Here is a 17,895-nt window from a genome sequence, read left to right as displayed (position 1 = left end):
GTGGGGAGCCTGCTTCCCCCTCTCTCTGCCTGCCTCTCTGCCTACTTCTGATTTCTCTCTGTCAAATAAATAAATAAATAATCTTTAAAAAAGAAAGAAAGAAAGAAATGTGGAAATGAGAAGGGAGAAGCGGAACATGGATGGAAGGGGGGGGCGAGGCGGGGCGGCCGCAGAGCAGAAAGAAATGGGGGTGATGGTCTCTACGGAGACCCCTGCACTCCTGCGGGGATGGGAAGAAACCTGTGGATCCTCAGAACCCATCCTCCACCGGCCTGGCCTGACTGGGCAGCGGGGGTGCTGACAGGGCCGGCCCAGGGGCTCATCCGTTCCCACGGCAGGCCTGATGGGGCCCATCCCTAGTTCCACCAAGGCCACAGAGCAAGGCCACACACGAGAATACCAGGCCAGAGTCTGCAGCAGCCATCGAAGGTTCTGGGTGTAGACAGGGAGCCCCCGGCTAATCTGCAGGTCTGTGGCCCAGGCCTGAAATCCTCCTTTACATGTTTATGGCTGTGTGAGGGCAAAGTCGAGGGGAAGGCAGGCGGAAAGAAGGAGAGAGCCCTAGTCCTTCTTTCCAGATCTCCAGCACAGACCGGGGCTTCCTCTCCCTTCAGTGCGTGGAAGCCACAGGGTCCTAGGGTTCTTCTTCCCCTCTCCAAGGCCAGTCCCTAAGTAGCAGGGTCCTCTAGCCCTAAGGACACATGCCCAGGCCAGAGACTTTTGGGCCTCAAGGGTATGAAGGGCCTTCTGGGGAGCCTGCCCTCCTACCCCTCCCCTCCCCCCATCTTGCCCAGGCCTCCAGCAGTTCTGGCCCCCATCTGCCGCCCAGCCCCCTCCTCAGTGGGGCAGAAATCAGAGCCCATGGCGGACCTGCTGCCGCGGCGTGGACAATTTGTACCCAGCTGACCTCCTGATTTCCTGGAGACACTCCCTCCTTCTCTAGATAAGTGGCTTAGAGACCGGCCTGAAGTCCCGAGTCCAAGGCCACACCCTGTCAGTGGTACCCCGCCAGAGGCAGGGCCAGCCAGGTGGCGCAGGGCTGAGCAAGGCCTGGGGCTGAAAGCAGGAGGCTGGCCCGGTGCCCAGCCTCAGCTGAAAACCTAGGGTGTGCGAATGCATTATTCAGACGCTCCCCCCATCTGCTCTTTAGCAGGAAATGGTGTGACCGGAAAGTAGGTCTTTTTAAATCTGAATTATTCAAACAATTTGTGCACGTGACCAGGACCCAAGCCCGGGGGCCATGCTCCAAGCCCGGCTTGAAAGGGTCTCAGGGCAGTGGGGGAGGCTCCCTTCCAGCCAAGCTTGGTCTGTTCCTTCCCTGGGTAGCCCTCCTGCCTTTCTTCTAGTCGGTGAACCGGAGCCTGACCCTGGCCCCCGGCCCCAGAGGACAGGACTGGGGCGGGGAAGGGACAGAGAGCACGGAATGCAGGTAATCCAGAAGAAGCGCGGATTAGCTCTCCAGGCTGCCAGAGGCAGGGATGGGCCACGGGACAGAACAGGGTCAGGATAGTGAGGACGCCCGCGCCTCGCCCTTCTTCAGTGGTGCCCTCTCCACCGGGGGCCAGGAAGGCCCAGGCCCAGCCTAATGTGGGGCAGGTCTGCTGGGAGGGACGTGGGGAGAGCAGGACGGCCCAGAGGAAGATGCCTGTCGGTGGGGCAGAGCAGGCTTTGCGGTGTGGGGGTGGGAGGGCTGGGCAGCCTCGGGGCCCAGGAAAGGGTCGAGGACTGAGCGCGGGGCACAGCGCCTTGTGGCCTTGGGGAAGATGTCGGCTATTTCCGTTGGCTGGTGTCAGACTGCGAAGGACCCTTGGACCCTCCCCTATGCAGCAGAAGCAGCCTCTTTCCCTCCCAGGCCGGTCCCTGGTCCCCGAGTCCCCCGCTATGCCTCTCACGACCTCACCTCCAAGCCCAGGATCCTCCTCGTCACCTCCCTTTGGTCACAAAGCAGACATCCCTCATGGGGGCTACCAAGACCGGGGAGGCAGTGGAGAATCAGAAAGTGCCAAGGGGACGGCAAGCGGGGAGCAGACACCCAAGGGAGGGTCCTGGTGGCCTTGCCACTCCCAGAATGAGCCCTCCCAAGTGGGTTGAGACCAAGGAGCCGTGCTCAGCTCTAGCTGCCCTCCCAAGATGCTTGTAACGAGAGAGCCCACCTTCCTCTGTGGGGTGCTGCGTGGCGGGGACTTCCGGTGCCCAATGGATGGCGGGGTCAGGCAGGGGCTGCCCAGCCAGTGTGGCCTACCTATGGTGTACGCAACACTGGGTCTGTGTCCCCACTTGCTGGCCTCAGGGACCACCCCCACCCCCAAGCATGCTCAGGCCTGTTGGCGGCACCTCAGGGCAGGAGGTTCTGAAGGCCCTCCCGCAGATCCTGTGTGACTCTGGAGGCGGGGAATGGAGGGGCCACGGTCAGTGCCCCTGATGGGGACAACACACAGCCCCCAGAGCAAAGGCAGCTGCTGTCACCAGGAAGAAGAGGGCTCTGGACAGAGAAAGACACAGGTGTCCCTACCTGCCTCTTGGCTAAAAGCAGTTTAGGCAACAGCTGAACTACTTAGAAAATGAAGCCTCTGTGGGTTGCTGGGTTCAAGGCCCACAGATGCCCCAGTTCCCCGCTCCTCCTGGCTGAGGCCCGTCTGCCCCAGCCTCTGGCCTGCTCCATCCTGAAATTGGATGCTGGAGGCAGAGACTGGCTTGCCGGGCTGCTCTGCCCCTGACGGCAGCCTCTGGGGGTCTCCTGGGGCAGGGGCATCAAGGGTGTCCCATGGTGCAGTCAGTGCTTCCACCCAGCCCAGCCCCATTTCCGGTTCTGGGCTGGGAGGCTCCCTTGGCAAGGAGGCCACGATTGTTCCCAACAGACCTTCCCCAGCTGCCTGCAGAAAGCTGGGCGGTCACCCACCCAGCCCTGGAGAGTGGCTGCCAACCACGCGGCAGGCATCCTGGGCCAGGGCTGGGAACACGGAGCCAGGGACCAAGCAAGCGTGATGTCAACGCGGAGAGAGACCGGGGTCAGGGAGGGGCACACTCTGACCCTCATACCCATAAACAGGTGCAAGAGGACAGTGGGCAGAGGCCCCAGCGCCCAGAGTGGACGGGGTCTGGGAGGCAGAACCTGTGGGCTGAGGGCTGGGGGCAGCTGCTGCCTCAGTCAGGCCTTGGGATTCTGGGAAACACCTCATCCCTGGCCAGGTCAAGCCTCCTGCCCTGAGGTGCCGCCAACGGGCCTGAGCATGCTTGGGGGTGTGGGCCCTGAGGCCAGGAAGTGGGGACACAGCCCCAGTGTTACATATACCACGGGCAGGCCGCGCCGGCTGGGCGGGCTGCAGCCCGTGCAGGGCGACCGAGGCTTCTGCCCACGCCCCAGCCTAAGCCCAGGCCACCTCCCCTTTCTTTTCTCTGCAGGGACTGATGGGGGGAGGGCGCTGTGGGGTGAACCCCCCCACCTCCGGGCAGGTGCTAGATCTCTCCTGGTCTCCAGTTCCCCCGGCTTGCCGCTGCCGGGGCCCTGCCTTGGGGACGGGCTCCCTGGCTGTTCTGGGGATTCATTTCCCCAGGGATAGTGCCCTGGGACTTAGCCCCAGCAGCACCTGCCACGTAAACAGATCGCACCGGTGGCCCTGTGGGCGGGAGGACGGTGGGTGCTCCGGCCCCCCGGGGCTGCCGGCTCAGTCCCAGCCAGGCAAGGGGCAGCCCAAAGAGGGACCCAGGGGCACCCCAGGAGCCTAGACTCAGGTCCTCTGAAAGGAAGATGCCCCTCAAAGCCACTTCCGGCAGGCGGGCAGGCGCCGGTGGCCTTGCCTGGAGCTGGGGAAGCAGGACAGAGTGAGGACCAGCAGCGGCAGAGAGGGGAAGGGGTTGGAGGCGAGCGGGCCACACCGTGAGCCGGGTCACGGCCGCGGCATCCCTACTGAGTCCGGCCACGTCACGCGCCACGCCAGCCACAGACCGCCAGGTCACGTCTGCCGGCCCAGGCCACCTGGGTTTTGACACCGGCACACCCTGGCCCCCGGGGCGCCGGGCGAGAACGGCCCTTTCTCTGGGCCTGTATCCTGGTTGTTGTCCCAACTGCCATGGTTCTCTTCTCTGGCAAGACTTGAAGGACTGTCCTCGCCGACAGAAAGACCCTCCACACCACGTGTCCCATGAGTGGGCAGGGACTCGGCATCATGGCCCAGGCGCCAGAGTTCCCAGCCCACCAGCCCGGCTCGGGGATCGAGTCTCCATGAAGAACTTCCCACCCACAAGGCACCCCTCTCCCCCGACCTCCAGCCAGCAGGGGCGACCCCTCAGGCGCTCGCCCACATAGGGTTCTACCATGTCAGTTTTCTCTTTTAAATCGAGGTAAAATACACATCACATCAAGTTTACCACTTAGACCCTTTCAAAGTGCACAGCTATTGTCACTCACGACTTCCACACTCTCGGGCACGTGCCCGGCCTCTCCTTCCAGAACATCCTCATCGGCCCAGAAGGAGAGCCTGAGCCCGTCGAGCAGTCACCTCCTGTTCCGTGCCCCCAGGCCCTGGCAACTACCGATTTTTGTTTCCGTGAATTTGTCTGTTCCGAGCACTTGAATGAATCTGAGCAGATTCATACAGCACGAGACCCTTTGTGGCTGGCGTTTGTGTCGGGCTTCTCCCAAGGGGCAGCGGCCTCACAGCAGTGGGCGGTGTCCCCGTCCTGTCTGCGGCCAAGTAATCCCTCGCACAGCGCTTCGCTCAACCACTCCTCCTCGGGCGGACGTTTGGGCTGTTGCCACCTTTTGGCCATTGCAATGAGAGCCGCTATGATTGTTATTGTACAAGCTTTTGTTTGAACACCTGTTTTCAATCGCTGTGGTTTTATATATTTATCCAGGTGTGGAACTGTGGGGTCATCCACAGCTCTGGGTCTACCCTGAGGAACCTCCAAACTATTTCCCACATCCCCTGACCTATGCTACATTCCCACCCAGCAACGCACAAGGGTTCCAAATGCTCCACACCCTTGCCGACACCTGTGACTGTCTGCCTCTCGATTTGAGCCATCCTAGCGCGTGTGAAGTGGTATCTCCTTGTGGTTTGATTTGTACTTTCCTAGTGACTGGCGGTGCTGACCCTCTCTTTCTGTGCTCTTTGGGCATGTGCATATCTTCTTTGGAGGACTATGTACTCCAGATCCTTGCCTTTCTTTGAAATTGTTTTTTTGTTGTTGTTGTTGAGTTATAAGATCTCTTTATATATTCTGGACACTAGACCTTTATCAGATATGTGATTTGCAGATATTTTCTCTGGTTCCGTTAGCTGTCTTTTCACTCTGCTGAGAGTGTCATTCGATGCACAACAGGTTTTAATTTTTATAAACTCGACTTTATCTCTTTTTCCTTTTTTGTTTCTTGGTTATTGTGTTTTCAGTGTCATATCTAAGAAATCATTGCCAAATCTAAGTCCATTTACTCCTGTGTATTATCTTTTTTTTTTTTTTTAAAGATTTTATTTATTTATTTGACAGAGAGAAATCACAAGTAGATGGAGAGGCAGGCAGAGAGAGAGAGAGGGAAGCAGGCTCCCTGCTGAGCAGAGAGCCCGATGTGGGACTCGATCCCAGGACCCTGAGATCATGACCTGAGCCGAAGGCAGCGGCTTAACCCACTGAGCCACCCAGGCGCCCTTATAAGTTAATCGCTGGAGGAAGTCTTTTTTTTTTTCTTTTTTTTTTTTAAAGATTTTATTTATTTATTTGACAGACAGAGATCACAAGCAGGCAGAGAGGCAGGCAGAGAGAGAGAGAGAGAGGAGGAAGCAGGCTTCCTGCTGAGCAGAGAGCCTGATGCAGGACTCGATCCCAGGACCCTGAGATCATGACCTGAGCCGAAGGCAGTGGCTTAACCCACTGAGCCACCCAGGAGCCCCTCTCCTGTGTATTCTCTTAAGAGTTACAGCTTTCACTCTTACACTGAGGTCTCTGATCCATCTGGAGTTAATTTTCACATGCGGTGTGAGGTAGGGGTCCAACTTCATTCTTTTGCATGTTGACTTCGAGCGTGCCCAGCACCATTGGTTGAACACCGTCCTCTCCCCGCTGAATGGTCTTGGCACTCTTGTTGGGAATCAGTTGGCTGCACTGAGGGTTTCTTTCTCCGCGCCCGCCGTAATCCACAGGTCGGTGTGACTGTTCTTATGAATATCACATTGTTTCAATCACTGTAACTTCATAGACTTAAAAATTTTATTTTTATTTTTATTGTTAAGTAATCTCTTCACCAGAGGGGGCTCAAAGTCGTGACTCCAAGATCAAGAGTCCGCGTGCTCTACTGACCGAGCCACCCAGGCACCCTTTGTATAAGTTTTAAATCGGGAAGTGTGAGCCTCTGACTCTCAGCTCTGTTCTTCTTTTTCAAGATTGTTTTGGCTATTTTGAGTCCTTTGCAATTCCATAGGAATTTGAGGAACTACGTTTCTTTCACTGAAAATAAAAGGCCATTGGCATTTATCAGCTATTTCCTAAAAAAAGATGAACTCAGGAGAAGGTTGTGGGTGGTGTCTTAGACTTTCTGACGTTTGGAAGTGGTCGGCTCCCTTAGGGCCTGTGGCAGTGAGGGGGACAAGTCCTGTTATGGTGATGGGAGCCCCTGGGGGGCCGGAGCAAGGTAGGCCCCCTCTGGCTGCCTCAGGGCGGGGTGAGCTGTGTGGAGGGTAGCACAGCGGGCTGGACAGGCTGGACAGGGCCACGCATTCTGGAATGAGGAGGCTGTGGTGGGTCAGGAGTGAGGGCATGGAAGGAGTAGGGGTGACAGAGGGTGCCTGTCTGAGCAGCCTGGGGGTGAGCTGGAGGGGTGGTCTGGTGGGACGGGGGAGAGTGTGCTGTGGTTTGGATCTTTCTAGTCTGAGATGCTTATGGATGTTGGGGAGAGAAGTGGGTGTGTAGTGAACAGGAAGGGCCGTGGGCGTGGGGCAGAGTGTGTAGCCGAGGATGTCCCTGAGCTGCTAATGTCCCCTCGCCCCCCGAGGGAGCGAGGTGAGAAGGAAGAGAAGCCCAGACAGCGGGAAGGGACTTTGCAGACAACAGGGTGGTGTGGCCAGGGAAGCCGGGACCAGCACGGGCAGGGGGTGTCCCAGGAATGGACGCAGGAGCCATAGGGTCCCAGAGCTGGTGTGGAGGAGAAACATGTGTGAACACAGCCAGGAGGCAGGACAGGGAAGGGACCAAGCCGGAAGCCAGCTTCACGGAGGCCTTGAGGACCAGGTTTGGGGGCTCTTCAGGAGAGCGGGAAGGTCACCTCTTCCTGTCACCTCGCCTCCCCCTCTGTAAGCCCCCAGGGCACCCCCCCTTCCACTTCTTGACAACCGTTCTTATCTACCGGTTCTTGTGGTTTGGGCTGTCTGGGGAGCAGAGACCCTTCCTTCCCCAGGGCCGAACCCTGAGCAGCCCCTGAATGAATGAGCTGCCGGCAGCACACGTGGAGGGGGGGCTTGCTCCCAGAGGGCCCTCTGCACCTAATCCCCGCGGACCCCGCCGTTCACCCAGCAGGGGGAGGACCCAGCCCCCCGCCCCGGTCTCGCTCTCTTTCCCTTGCCCTCCTTGGGGCCCGAGGGAGCGGACCCGGCCCCTCCTGCCTGCCCCAGCCTGTCCTCCCTCAGACCAGCTGCTCTCCTGCCCCTATGTGAGGCCGCCCCATCAGGACAATGGGACTGCCTCGGGAGCCCTGATGCGGACCCCTGACTAGGGTCCAAGGGCTGCCCCAACAGCCAGAGCCCCCAGACGGTCTCCTGAAGGGGAGGTGGGTGCTCAGGGAGTTATAGGGGTATCTGTGGGAACAGCAGGGGGCACCAGGCCCCCACACTCTTCTGCCCCCACTCGCTCTTGGCCACTAGGTCCTGCTCTGCGTCAGGCGGGCATTTTACACTCCGGCCAGGCAGGTGAGGGCTGTGGGACTGCGACGGCCTTTCCGCAGGGCCCCTGCAGCACCCTGGTCTCCCACCCTCCCTGGGTCTCAGTCCTGCAGGTGCTGGCCAGCCGGGACACGACCCGAAGGTGCAGCCTGCCGCACCCCTGGAGAGGACCCCAGGGGCCGAGCGCTGTTTGTCAAGAATCCTGTCCCTGAGGCCCAGCCCACCTGCCACCTGGGAGGTGATGCAAGGTACGCCTGGTAAGGGCAATCGGAGGCGGGGCGGGGGGCGGCAGGGGGGCATCTGCCAGGACAAGGGTGGTCTGCAAGGGCGGTGGTCTCAGAGGCTGGAGGACGTGGTGCCTGAGGAGGTGGAGGAAGAAAGGGTGCGCTGGGACCCCAAGCAGTAGGGGTGCTGGGAGGAGCCAGGAGCACCCACAGGCCCTGGGGCTGCTTCTCCTGAGGAGGGCTGGGCCTGCAGGTACAGGCTGTTTTGGAAACCAGCAGGTGTGGCTAGGCACGTGGGGCGGCTGCCTGGTGCCGGGGACCCTGGGGCTCTCGCTGTGACGCCCGTCTGGGACCAGCTGGGCCGTGCTATGCTCCCAAAGCTCATGCCCGGACCTGCTCTGGGGCACCCTGGGTGGGGGAGGGGATGGCTCAGCCCCCTGGATCAAACTTCTAAGGACCTGTTTTCCCGCCCCATTGCCCCTCGGCAGCCCCCGTTGGCCATGGGGCCCAGACCTTGGTGGGCACTCTGGGGCCCAGACGGCTGAGAGAGGCTATGGGGAGGAAGCCACTGAAGAGCGGGCAGGGTGAGGAGCTTTGGGTCAGCGCTGACTGGGCATGGCGGAGGCCGCGATCCTGGGTGCCCCACCTCCGCTGCCTGGCCCTGGCCCTGCGCCACAGGCTCTGGGGGCTGCTTTAGGCTGGGCTGAGCAGAGAGGTAGGGTGGGCCGTTCCCCTCTGCAAGGGGGTTCACCCTGAGCCTCAGTTTGCCCTCTGTGCGGGATGGACCTGCAGGCCTCTCCCCCAGTCTTGCTGCCGGGCCCGCTGGAACCCCACTGCGAAGGTCTGAGGCGCGCCTCTCTCTTTTTTTCCTTTTAAGGATTTTACTTATTTCTTTGAGAGCGAGCACAAGCAAGGAGGAGGGGCAGAGGCAGAATCAGACTCGGCGCCAAGCAGGGCGCCGGACGCGGGGCTGGACCCCCGGACCCGGGATCGTGACTGGAGCTTCACCGACGGAGCCCCCGGAGGCCCCAGGCCCCAGGCTCTTGACGAGGCTGCGGACAGAATGGCCTCGGTGTGGTCGCGTGCAAGCTGAGACTGAAGAGACTGAAGGGGAGAAGGGCCTCAGACCCCTCGGAGGAGCCGGGCACAAGCCCAGCTGCGAGCCCCTGGGGGCCGGCACCGTCACCCAGTCGCCCGGCAGTGTCCCCAGACGCCAAGCCCAGAAGCCGCGGTTCCCCCGGTGCCCAGGGCCATCCGGGGGCCGGGGGCCTTCTCTGCGGGCCTGGACCTTCAGGTCGGAGGCCAACCCAAGGCCCGCCGGGGCTCCACTCTTGCGCAGTCGGCGCGCTGCCCCACTCTCCGCCGCCGCCGGAGCGAAAGGGACGTGCGGGTCTCCGCTTCTCTGACAAAAGTGGGACCGAAAAGGAGGTTTCCAGGGCACGGTTACGAGACGAGAATCGGAGGGCGCACGGGCGGGCGGCCCAGGCGGCGACCCCTGCCCAGTCCCAAGCCCTGGACCTCCGACCCCAGACCCCAAACGCGGCTGGCGGACGCCGGGGGCCCGGCCGGCTCCACGCGGCCCACCAGCGCCGCCTAGTGCCGGCGTGCGGAGAGGCAGCCGGCCGCGCCGCTTCCGGGCGGGAGCGGAGGGCCGGCCGGCGCGGGGGCGGGGCCTCTGCCGCGGGGCGGGGCCCGTGCTGAGTGACGGGACCGGGGGCGGGGCCGGGCCTTGTTGAGTGACGTGACAGGGGGCGGGGCCCGTGCTGAGTGACGGGGCCGGGCCTTGTTGAGTGACGTGCGGGGGCGGGGCCCGTGCTGAGTGACGGGACCGGGGGCGGGGCCGGGCCTTGTTGAGTGACGTGACGGGGGGCGGGGCCCGTGCTGAGTGACGGGACCGGGGGCGGGGCCGGTCCTTGTTGAGTGACGTGACGGGGGGCGGGGCCCGTGCTGAGTGACGGGGCCGGGCCTTGTTGAGTGACGTGCGGGGGCGGGGCCCGTGCTGAGTGACGGGACCGGGGGCGGGGCCGGGCCTTGTTGAGTGACGTGACGGGGGCGGGGCCCGTGCTGAGTGACGGGGCCGGGCCTTGTTGAGTGACGTGACGGGGGCGGGGCCCGTGCTGAGTGACGGGACCGGGGGCGGGGCCGGGCCTTGTTGAGTGACGTGACGGGGGGCGGGGCCCGTGCTGAGTGACGGGACCGGGGGCGGGGCCGAGGCCCACGGGCGGGTCCCCGTGCCCAGGGCAGTGCGGCGCTCGGCCTCGAGCTTGGCGGGGCCGGGGCGGGAGCAACCCCCTCCCTGACACCGCCCGCGCCGTTCGCGGGGGTCTGGCACTCCCCAGGAAGAGCCCGGGGGCCGCGGCTTGTTCCGAGACAGCCTGTGCTCCGCTCGAGGCGCCCCGGTGCGGGTTCGGGGCGGGTTCCCCGCAGCCCTTCCCTCGCCCCCTCCCCAGGAGAAACGAGCCCCTGGAACTGCCGCTGTGTCCTCGCGTCTGGATTTCGAAATTAATCGGAATCTCGGTGGTCGGCGAAGGCAGATTGTCAGATTGGTGTTGCTCTTCTGTGTGAGTCGATAAGGGATCGATATCGAGGCCGGGCGTGCTGGGAGAGAACGACGTTCCCGCGCGCACGCCCAGCGCGGGAGCGGAGCGCGGGTGAGGAGGGGCTCGCAGCCCGGGCCACGCCCCCCGCAGCGGAGCGGCGCCCTCCAGGCGTGCACCCCTGCACGCCTGCACCCCTGCATCCCAGCACCCCTGTACGCCTGCATCCCTGCACGCCTGCACCCCTGTACGCCTGCACGGCTGCACCCCTGCTCGCCTGCACGCCTGCACCCCTGTACGCCTGCATCCCTGCACGCCTGCACCCCTGCACCCCTGCAGCCCTGTACGCCTGCATCCCTGCACGCCTGCACCCCTGTACGCCTGCACGGCTGCACCCCTGCACCCCTGCATCCCTGCACGCCTGCATCCCTGCACGGCTGCACCCCTGTACGCCTGCACGGCTGCACCCCTGCTCGCTTGCACGCCTGCACCCCTTTACGCCTGCATCCCTGCACGCCTGCACCCCTGCACCCCTGCAGCCCGCCTTCCTGCAGCCCTGCCTTGAAGGTTGGGTCCTGTTAACAACGAGCAGGTGGGATCTGTTACTTTTTTTTTCTCAGTTGGACAGTCTGCTACTTGATGTGGTGATTGTATTCAATGCATTGTTTTGGTTATTGATGTATTTGGGTTTCTTTCTAAAAATAAACTTAACTTTTTTAAAAAGGGGGCGCCTGGGTGGCTCAGTTGATTAAGTGTCCCATTCTTTTCTTTTCTTTTTTTTTTTGAGAGATTTTATTTATTTATTTCACAGACAGAGCACAAGCAGGGGGAGCAGCGGAGGGAGAGGGCGAAGCAGGCTCTACGCAGAGTGGGGAGCCCGATGTGGGGCTCAATCCCAGGACCCTGGGATCATGACAGGAGCGGAAGGCAGACGCTTAACCATCTGAGCCACCCAGGCGTTCCTAAGTGTCCCATTCTTGATTTCGGCTGAGGTCTTGATCTCGGGGTCTTGGGATCAGGCCCATATGGGGCTCCCGCCTTAGCACAGAGTCAGTTTATCCCTCTCTCTGCTTCTCTCCTCTTCGAGCTGTCTCTCTCTCTCTCTTTCAAATATAAATACAATCTTTAAAAAAAATTTTAACTAAAAATTAAAAACGAATAATTTTTTGATTTAAATTCAATTTAATTAACATATAGTGTACTTGAGTTTCAGAGGCAGAGTTCAGTGATTCATCAGCTGCGTCCCTGCTCCTCCCATCATGTGCCTCCTTAATGCCCCTCCCCCAGTTACCTTGTGCCCCTCCAGCCACCCTGTTTCTTCCCTAGAGTTAAGAGTCAAAATAAACTCTATTTTATTTATTTATTTATTATTTTAAAAAAGATTTTATTTATTTATTTGACAGACTGAGATCACAAGCAGGCAGAGAGGTAGGCAGAGAGAGAGGAGGAAGCTGGCTCCCCGCGGAGCAGAGAGCCCGATGTGGGGCTCGATCCCAGGACCCTGGGACCATGACCTGAGCCGAAGGCAGAGGCTTTAACCCACTGAGCCACCCAGGCGCCCCTGGGTCCTTCTATTTTTAATCTCTTGAGCAGCCTCCACAACGTTTTCCACAGTGGCTGCACGAGTTTGCATTCCCACCAACAGTGCAGAGCTGGGTTCCCCTTTTCCCACGACCTCGCCAACACTTGTTATTTCTAGTGTTTTTGATTCCAGCCATTCTGACAGGTGAGGTGCTAATCTCATCGTGGTTTTGATCTGCATTTTCCTGATGATTAATGATACTGAGCATTTTTTCACGTATCTGTTGACCATTTGTATGTTTTCTCTCTCTCTCTTTTCTTTCTTTAAGATTTATTTGTTTATTTGGGGCAGGGGGAGAGGAGCAGGGGAGAGGAAGAGGGAAGCCCAAGCAGACTCCCTGCTAAGCTCGGAGCCCCACTCGGGGCTCCGTCCCACCCCCCTGAGATCCTGACCCCGGCGGAAACGAGGCAGACACTTGGCCGACTGTGCTCCCAGGCGTGCCCGTGTGTGTTCTTCGTATTTGGGCTTGCGAGGCTGGCTTACGTCACCGCTGCCCTCCAGGGGCCTCCTTAAGTAGCAGGTGTCAGGATTTCCTCCTTTCTGAGGCTGACTAGTTAACAGTTCCCTTGTATGTTGTATCAGGGCTCTCCAGGGAAACGGAACATAGGTACATACACATGCGTGAAGTGCGTAGGGACGATAGGAATTGACCCATGGAGCTGTGGACGCCAGGACGTCCCACAGGCTGCCCTGCGCAGGCTGGAGACCCGGACGACTGGTGGGGTGGTTCGGTCGGAGTCTGAAGCCCAGAGGGGCAGGAGCACAGATTTCTGGTGGCAGGAGAAGATAGACGCCACTCAGGCGGAGAGTAAACTCATAAACTCATTCTTCCTCTGCCCTTTTTGGTTTTACCTGGGCCGGCAACAGATTAGACAATACCCACCTGCCTCAGCGGGGACGATCTTCCTTACACAGTTTCTGGAATCAGAGGCTCATCTCTTGCAGGGACACTCTCACAGACACGTGCAGAAGTAATGTTTTGGGTGCCTCGGCCCGGCCAGGCTGGCGCCTGTCATATGCACGGCATATTCGTACACAACGTTTTGTCTCCGCATCTGCCCGCTGCTGTGCCTTCGCGTTGTTTCTACCTTTTACGTGTTGTGGTGATGCCGCATGAGCGCGGCCGCACGGTGTCTGTTAGGGACTCTGCTCTTCGGTTCTTTTAGGTACAGACTTGGATTTCCAACTGCTGGGACATGCGGCTGTTCCGTGCCTACTTTCTAGAGGATTTCCCCGGCTGTTTGCCATGGCAGGCGTAGCGTCCACACTCCCACCAGCTGTGCGCGGGGCCCGATTTCTCCACATCTTCCCTGACACTTGTTTTCTGTGTATTTGATTGTGGCCATAACGGGTATGAAATGGTAGATGATTGTGGTTTTGACTTGCATTTTCCCAATGATCTGTGATGTTGAGCGTCTTTTCTTGTGTTTCTTTGCCACGTGTGTATCTTTTTGGTAAAATACTCAAGTCCTTCGCTAACTTCTGAATTGGGCTGTTTATTTTTGTTGTTGAGCTGTAGGAATTCTTTACATATTCTGGATATGAATTGATTATTGGGATGCCTGGGCGGCTCAGTGCGTTAAGCCTCTGCCTTTGGCTCAGGTCATGTCTCAGGGTCCTGGGATCGAGCCCCGCATCGGGCTCTCTGCTCAGCAGGGAGCCTGTTTCTCCCTCAACCTCTTCTTCTGCTCATGCTCTCTCTTTCTCTAATAAATACATAAATAATCCCTTATCAGATACGTGATTTGTGAATATTTCCTTCCCATCTGTGGGGCGCCTTCTCACTCTGCTGATGCGGTGCTTCGATGCACTGTGGATATTTAGTTTACACTCGGGTCGTAATCTGATCCTCCTCTGGCTCCCGTTGTCCCAGGGTTGGCCCCTGGGAGCTCTGTCAGGCGGCTGGGTTTACTTTGATGACATTACTTGCTGCTTTTCTTAGGCTTCTGTCTTCTTCCCGGTGTTCTGCTGGGTTCATTACATTTTCTTTATTCTTTCTTTCCTCCACAGATATGGAAGTTATACAACCCATTTCTGGTACTTTAGTGGTCGCCTTAAAGTCCTGCACAGACTTCGATCTCCGTCAGCGGCTCTGGCCGTCCCTGAGCTCTGCGGGGACCTCTCGCCTGTGCGCCATCCCATCTGCTACGGTCGCTAGTCTAGAACTGGGGTTTGCTTTACCCCTTGTCCAGGCTGGGCTCGAGCAGACCCTGAAACAAACACTCACGACTAGGACATGGAATTTTTCTTGTAGTTGTAGGAGGTAAGATGGTGAGGGTGGGAAGGGGGTATTCCTGGGGCTGAGCGGGTGACACTGCGGACAACGGACGGGGCTCAGCACACTGGGACCCTGACCGTGTCGCGGGTACAGCGCCGTTGCTGGTGGGCGAGGCCGCTGCTGCGGGCCCCACGCAGAGTGTGGGTCTCAGACCGTGGCCTGCCCCGCGCTGGTTTAGGGCGTCTCAGGCGGAAGCTGCCGGAAGAGGGGCAGCCATGAGAACCACTGGTATGGGTAGAGTCTCCCGCCTCCCACGGCTCCCCTCAAAGGAGCCGCTGGAGCTGCCTGCGCCCCCCCAGCTCCTGCCAGCTCCAGCTCCGCCCGTCGGTCCCTTCAACCTTTGCTGTCCTTGAGCTGTCACCCCCCACTGGGTTACGCTGCCGCGGACCCCTGTTGTCAGGCCTAGTGGCGAGGAGGTAGAGGTCCTGACGGGGACAGTGTTGTCAGGGGGTGGGGTGGGGTGAGGAGGCCTCGGAAGTCGATTTCCGCTGAGGCTGGGGGTGCGGCTCTTCCCAGGGAGAGGTGAGCGAACCCTGCGGGTGCAGAAGGTTTAGGTGGGTCTGGGTCTTAGAACTGAGGGGGACAGCCCCCTGATGGCAAGGTCGCACCTTCCCCTAGCAGCGTCCTGCCGGCAGGTCAGGTGCTGGAGCTGCCGCCTGGTCGCTGGTCCTCCTCCTGCCCAGTCCAGGACGGTGACCGCTGCAGCAGGCGGACCCCCGAGAAGGAGTGTGTGCCTGTCCCCAGTGGTGCCCTGTCGCAGCCGGCCGGTGAGGAATCCGTCTCTAATACTCCTTTCAGTTGTACGTTGGGTCCGACGGAAGCTGACCCCGAGATGGAGTTTGGGTACAAGCTGTGTGCAAGGGGTCAACCCCAGAGACAGGGTGGGGGGCAGGATCAGGCAGAGGGAAGGCCAGCTGTGCTGCCCGAAGCCTCAGGCCAGCCACGGGACTCAGGCCGCATGAAACTACCCCTTCAGAAGTTCTAGCTGGGGCCACAGCGGCGGGTGAGTTGGGTCTGCACCTGAGGCTGCCCGGAAGGGTGGAAGCCTTGTGCTGTCGTCTCGCTGGGGACTCCCAGTGCCAGTGTCTATGGGTTTCCCCTCTCTTCCAGGGAGAGGTCCCTGGGGAGGCCCTTGCTGGGAGGGAGGGCCTGGGATGGCTTTGTTGCCCACGCAGCCTTTCACTACACCCTGGCCTGTGTTTCCACTCTGTGAGTTCAGCTGCTCTCTGCGGGGGCCCACGCCTCCTTCCAGACCTGCCCACAGGAAGTTCCATGTGCCCCGCAGTTGGGAGGGTGGTCCCGGGGGGTCCAGACGTGGATGCCCAGGTTCTTGGAGCGTACCGCCTTTAGTGGCCTCTGTGTCAGTCAGAATCTCCAGGAAAACAGGCCAGTGGGAGTGGGAGGGAGACAGAGAGTGAGGGAAAGAGGTTGATTTATTTTAAGGCATTGGCTCCCTTTGTGGCGATTGTGGGGCTGGTGAGTTCAGAGGGCTGAGACCCAGGGAGGAGCTGATGTTCCGGTTCGAACCCAGTGGCCCTCTGAAGCCGAATTCCCTCCTCCTCTGGGGAGCTTACTCTTTTTCTCTCGAGGTCTTCAACTGATTGGGTGAGGCCCAGCCACATTGTGAGAGTCATTTGTTAAATGCAAAGTCTACTGATTTAAATGTTAATCACATCAGGGGCGCTTGGGTGGTTCAGTCGGTTAAGTGACTGCCTTTAGCCCAGGTCATGATCCTGGGGTCCTGGAATCAAGACCTGCATTGGGCTCCCTGCTCCTTGGGGAGCCTGCTCCTCCCTCTCCCCCTGCCTGCCACTCCTCCTGCTTGTGCTCTCTCTCTCTGTGTCAAATAAATAATAAAATATTTTTAAAGAATAAATAAATGTTAATCACATCTAAAACCTTCATGCAAACTACATTCATTGCAGCATTAATCACAGTAACAAAGAAGTGACAGCAACCTGACTTTCCATGGACAAGCAAGCGGATAAACAAAATGTGGTTTTCCCACCCAGGGACATATTTATTCTACCTTAAGAAGGAGGAATGCTTGGGCACCTGGGGGGCTCTGTCAGGCTTCTGACTCTTGATTTCAGCTCAGGTCACGATCTCAGGGTTGTGAGATCGAGCCTTATGTAGGGCTCTGCACTGGGCAGGGAGCCTGCTTAAGATGCTTTCTCTCCCGCTCCCTCTGCCCCTCCCCCCTCTTAAAAAAATAGGAGGAAGTGCTGACACCTGCTAGAGCATAGAGGGACCTTGGGGACATCATGTTCAGTGACCTAAGCCAGTCCACAAGGACAAAACCTGTATAAGTCCCCTTCTAGGCAGGAATGGGGAAGAGCCGATGGTGGGCACCAGGGGCTGGGGGGTGGGTGTTTAATGGGGTGTTTCGGTTTGGGAAGATGGAAAGTTTCGGAGACGGACGGTTGTACAACAGTGTGACTGTGCTCCGTGCTCCCGAGTGTGCACTCACAAGTGGTTAGGATTGTCAATTTAATACATGTGTTTTTTTTTAACCACAAATTAAAAAAGAAGATTGTGGTATGTAACAGGTGTTCAGTAAATGTCGTTCCCCCTGAGTAATATTTCATGTTGATTTCACCACTGTAATCAATAAATTATGAGAACAAACCCTTCGTGTGGACATTAGGCTAGTGCCTGCGCCGGAGTCCCGGCTCTGCAGTCCAGCCGGACGCATGAGGTCAGCTCTCCTGCCCGCTTTCTCCTCAGGCCCCCGCCCTGCCTCACCGCCGTTGCCCGCTGGCTTCCTGCCTTACATGGGGTGCTCTGGGCTTGTAGATGGGACCAGTTTATTGAAATGTTTCTAACTCCTGTTCTAGTTTGAGGTTTTCAAGCAAAGGGAGCGGGACACAAAACCTGAAACCAGGCGCAGAGAACAGCCAGGGCAAAGGCCGTGGACCACCCCGCAGACCCGGAGCCAGCTTCCCCTGGGCCCTGGGCCCTCCGGCCTTGTGCCTGCCGCAGCCATCCTGTTGGTCAGCATAAATCCTGCGGCCTCAGCAGCTGGCCTGGGCCTCCGTGGGGAGCGTCCGGGAGGGTTCAGTCACTGGCAGGCCCAGAGCTGAGCTGGTGGGGACACGGCTGCCTTCACTGGCTCAGATCACCAGGCAGTCGTGGACTGGGGCAGGCGTGTGTCTGCGTGACTCTGGGGGGCCGCGCACAGGTGTGAGGGTGTTAGGTGGGGGCACCCCTCTCTGACTGTCCCTGGGGGGAGCTGGAGGCAGGGATGGAAGGTGTCCCCTCAACCCGCGAGCCTCTGAGCCCTGTGGCCAGGCCGGTGGGTCTTGCGCTCCATGCCAGGGTGGGAGCCAGGAGGCCCTCAGGGGAGGTGAGGGTCGGTGTGTGCGTCTGAGGGCTGAGCGCGCCTGCGGAGCCGTGTGTGTGC

At 59.4% G+C, this 17,895-nt stretch overlaps 1 protein-coding gene across 1 annotated transcript; it reads left to right on the top strand.

Annotated features, from left to right (window-relative positions):
• The first annotated feature begins 1,238 nt into the window (after positions 1–1,238).
• On the top strand, positions 1,239–9,659 carry LOC116567271 (translation initiation factor IF-2-like). The gene is made up of 3 exons (XM_032302251.1): positions 1,239–1,429; positions 8,020–8,119; positions 8,996–9,659. The coding sequence occupies exons 1-3, from the start codon at positions 1,241–1,243 to the stop codon at positions 9,499–9,501; spliced, it is 795 nt and encodes a 264-aa protein (XP_032158142.1). The 5' UTR covers positions 1,239–1,240; the 3' UTR covers positions 9,502–9,659.
• Positions 9,660–17,895: the final 8,236 nt, after the last annotated feature.

This window comes from Mustela erminea, chromosome 10 (assembly GCF_009829155.1).
Source record: "Mustela erminea isolate mMusErm1 chromosome 10, mMusErm1.Pri, whole genome shotgun sequence".
NCBI lineage: Eukaryota > Metazoa > Chordata > Mammalia > Carnivora > Mustelidae > Mustela > Mustela erminea.
This window is presented reverse-complemented; position numbering and strand designations above follow the sequence as displayed.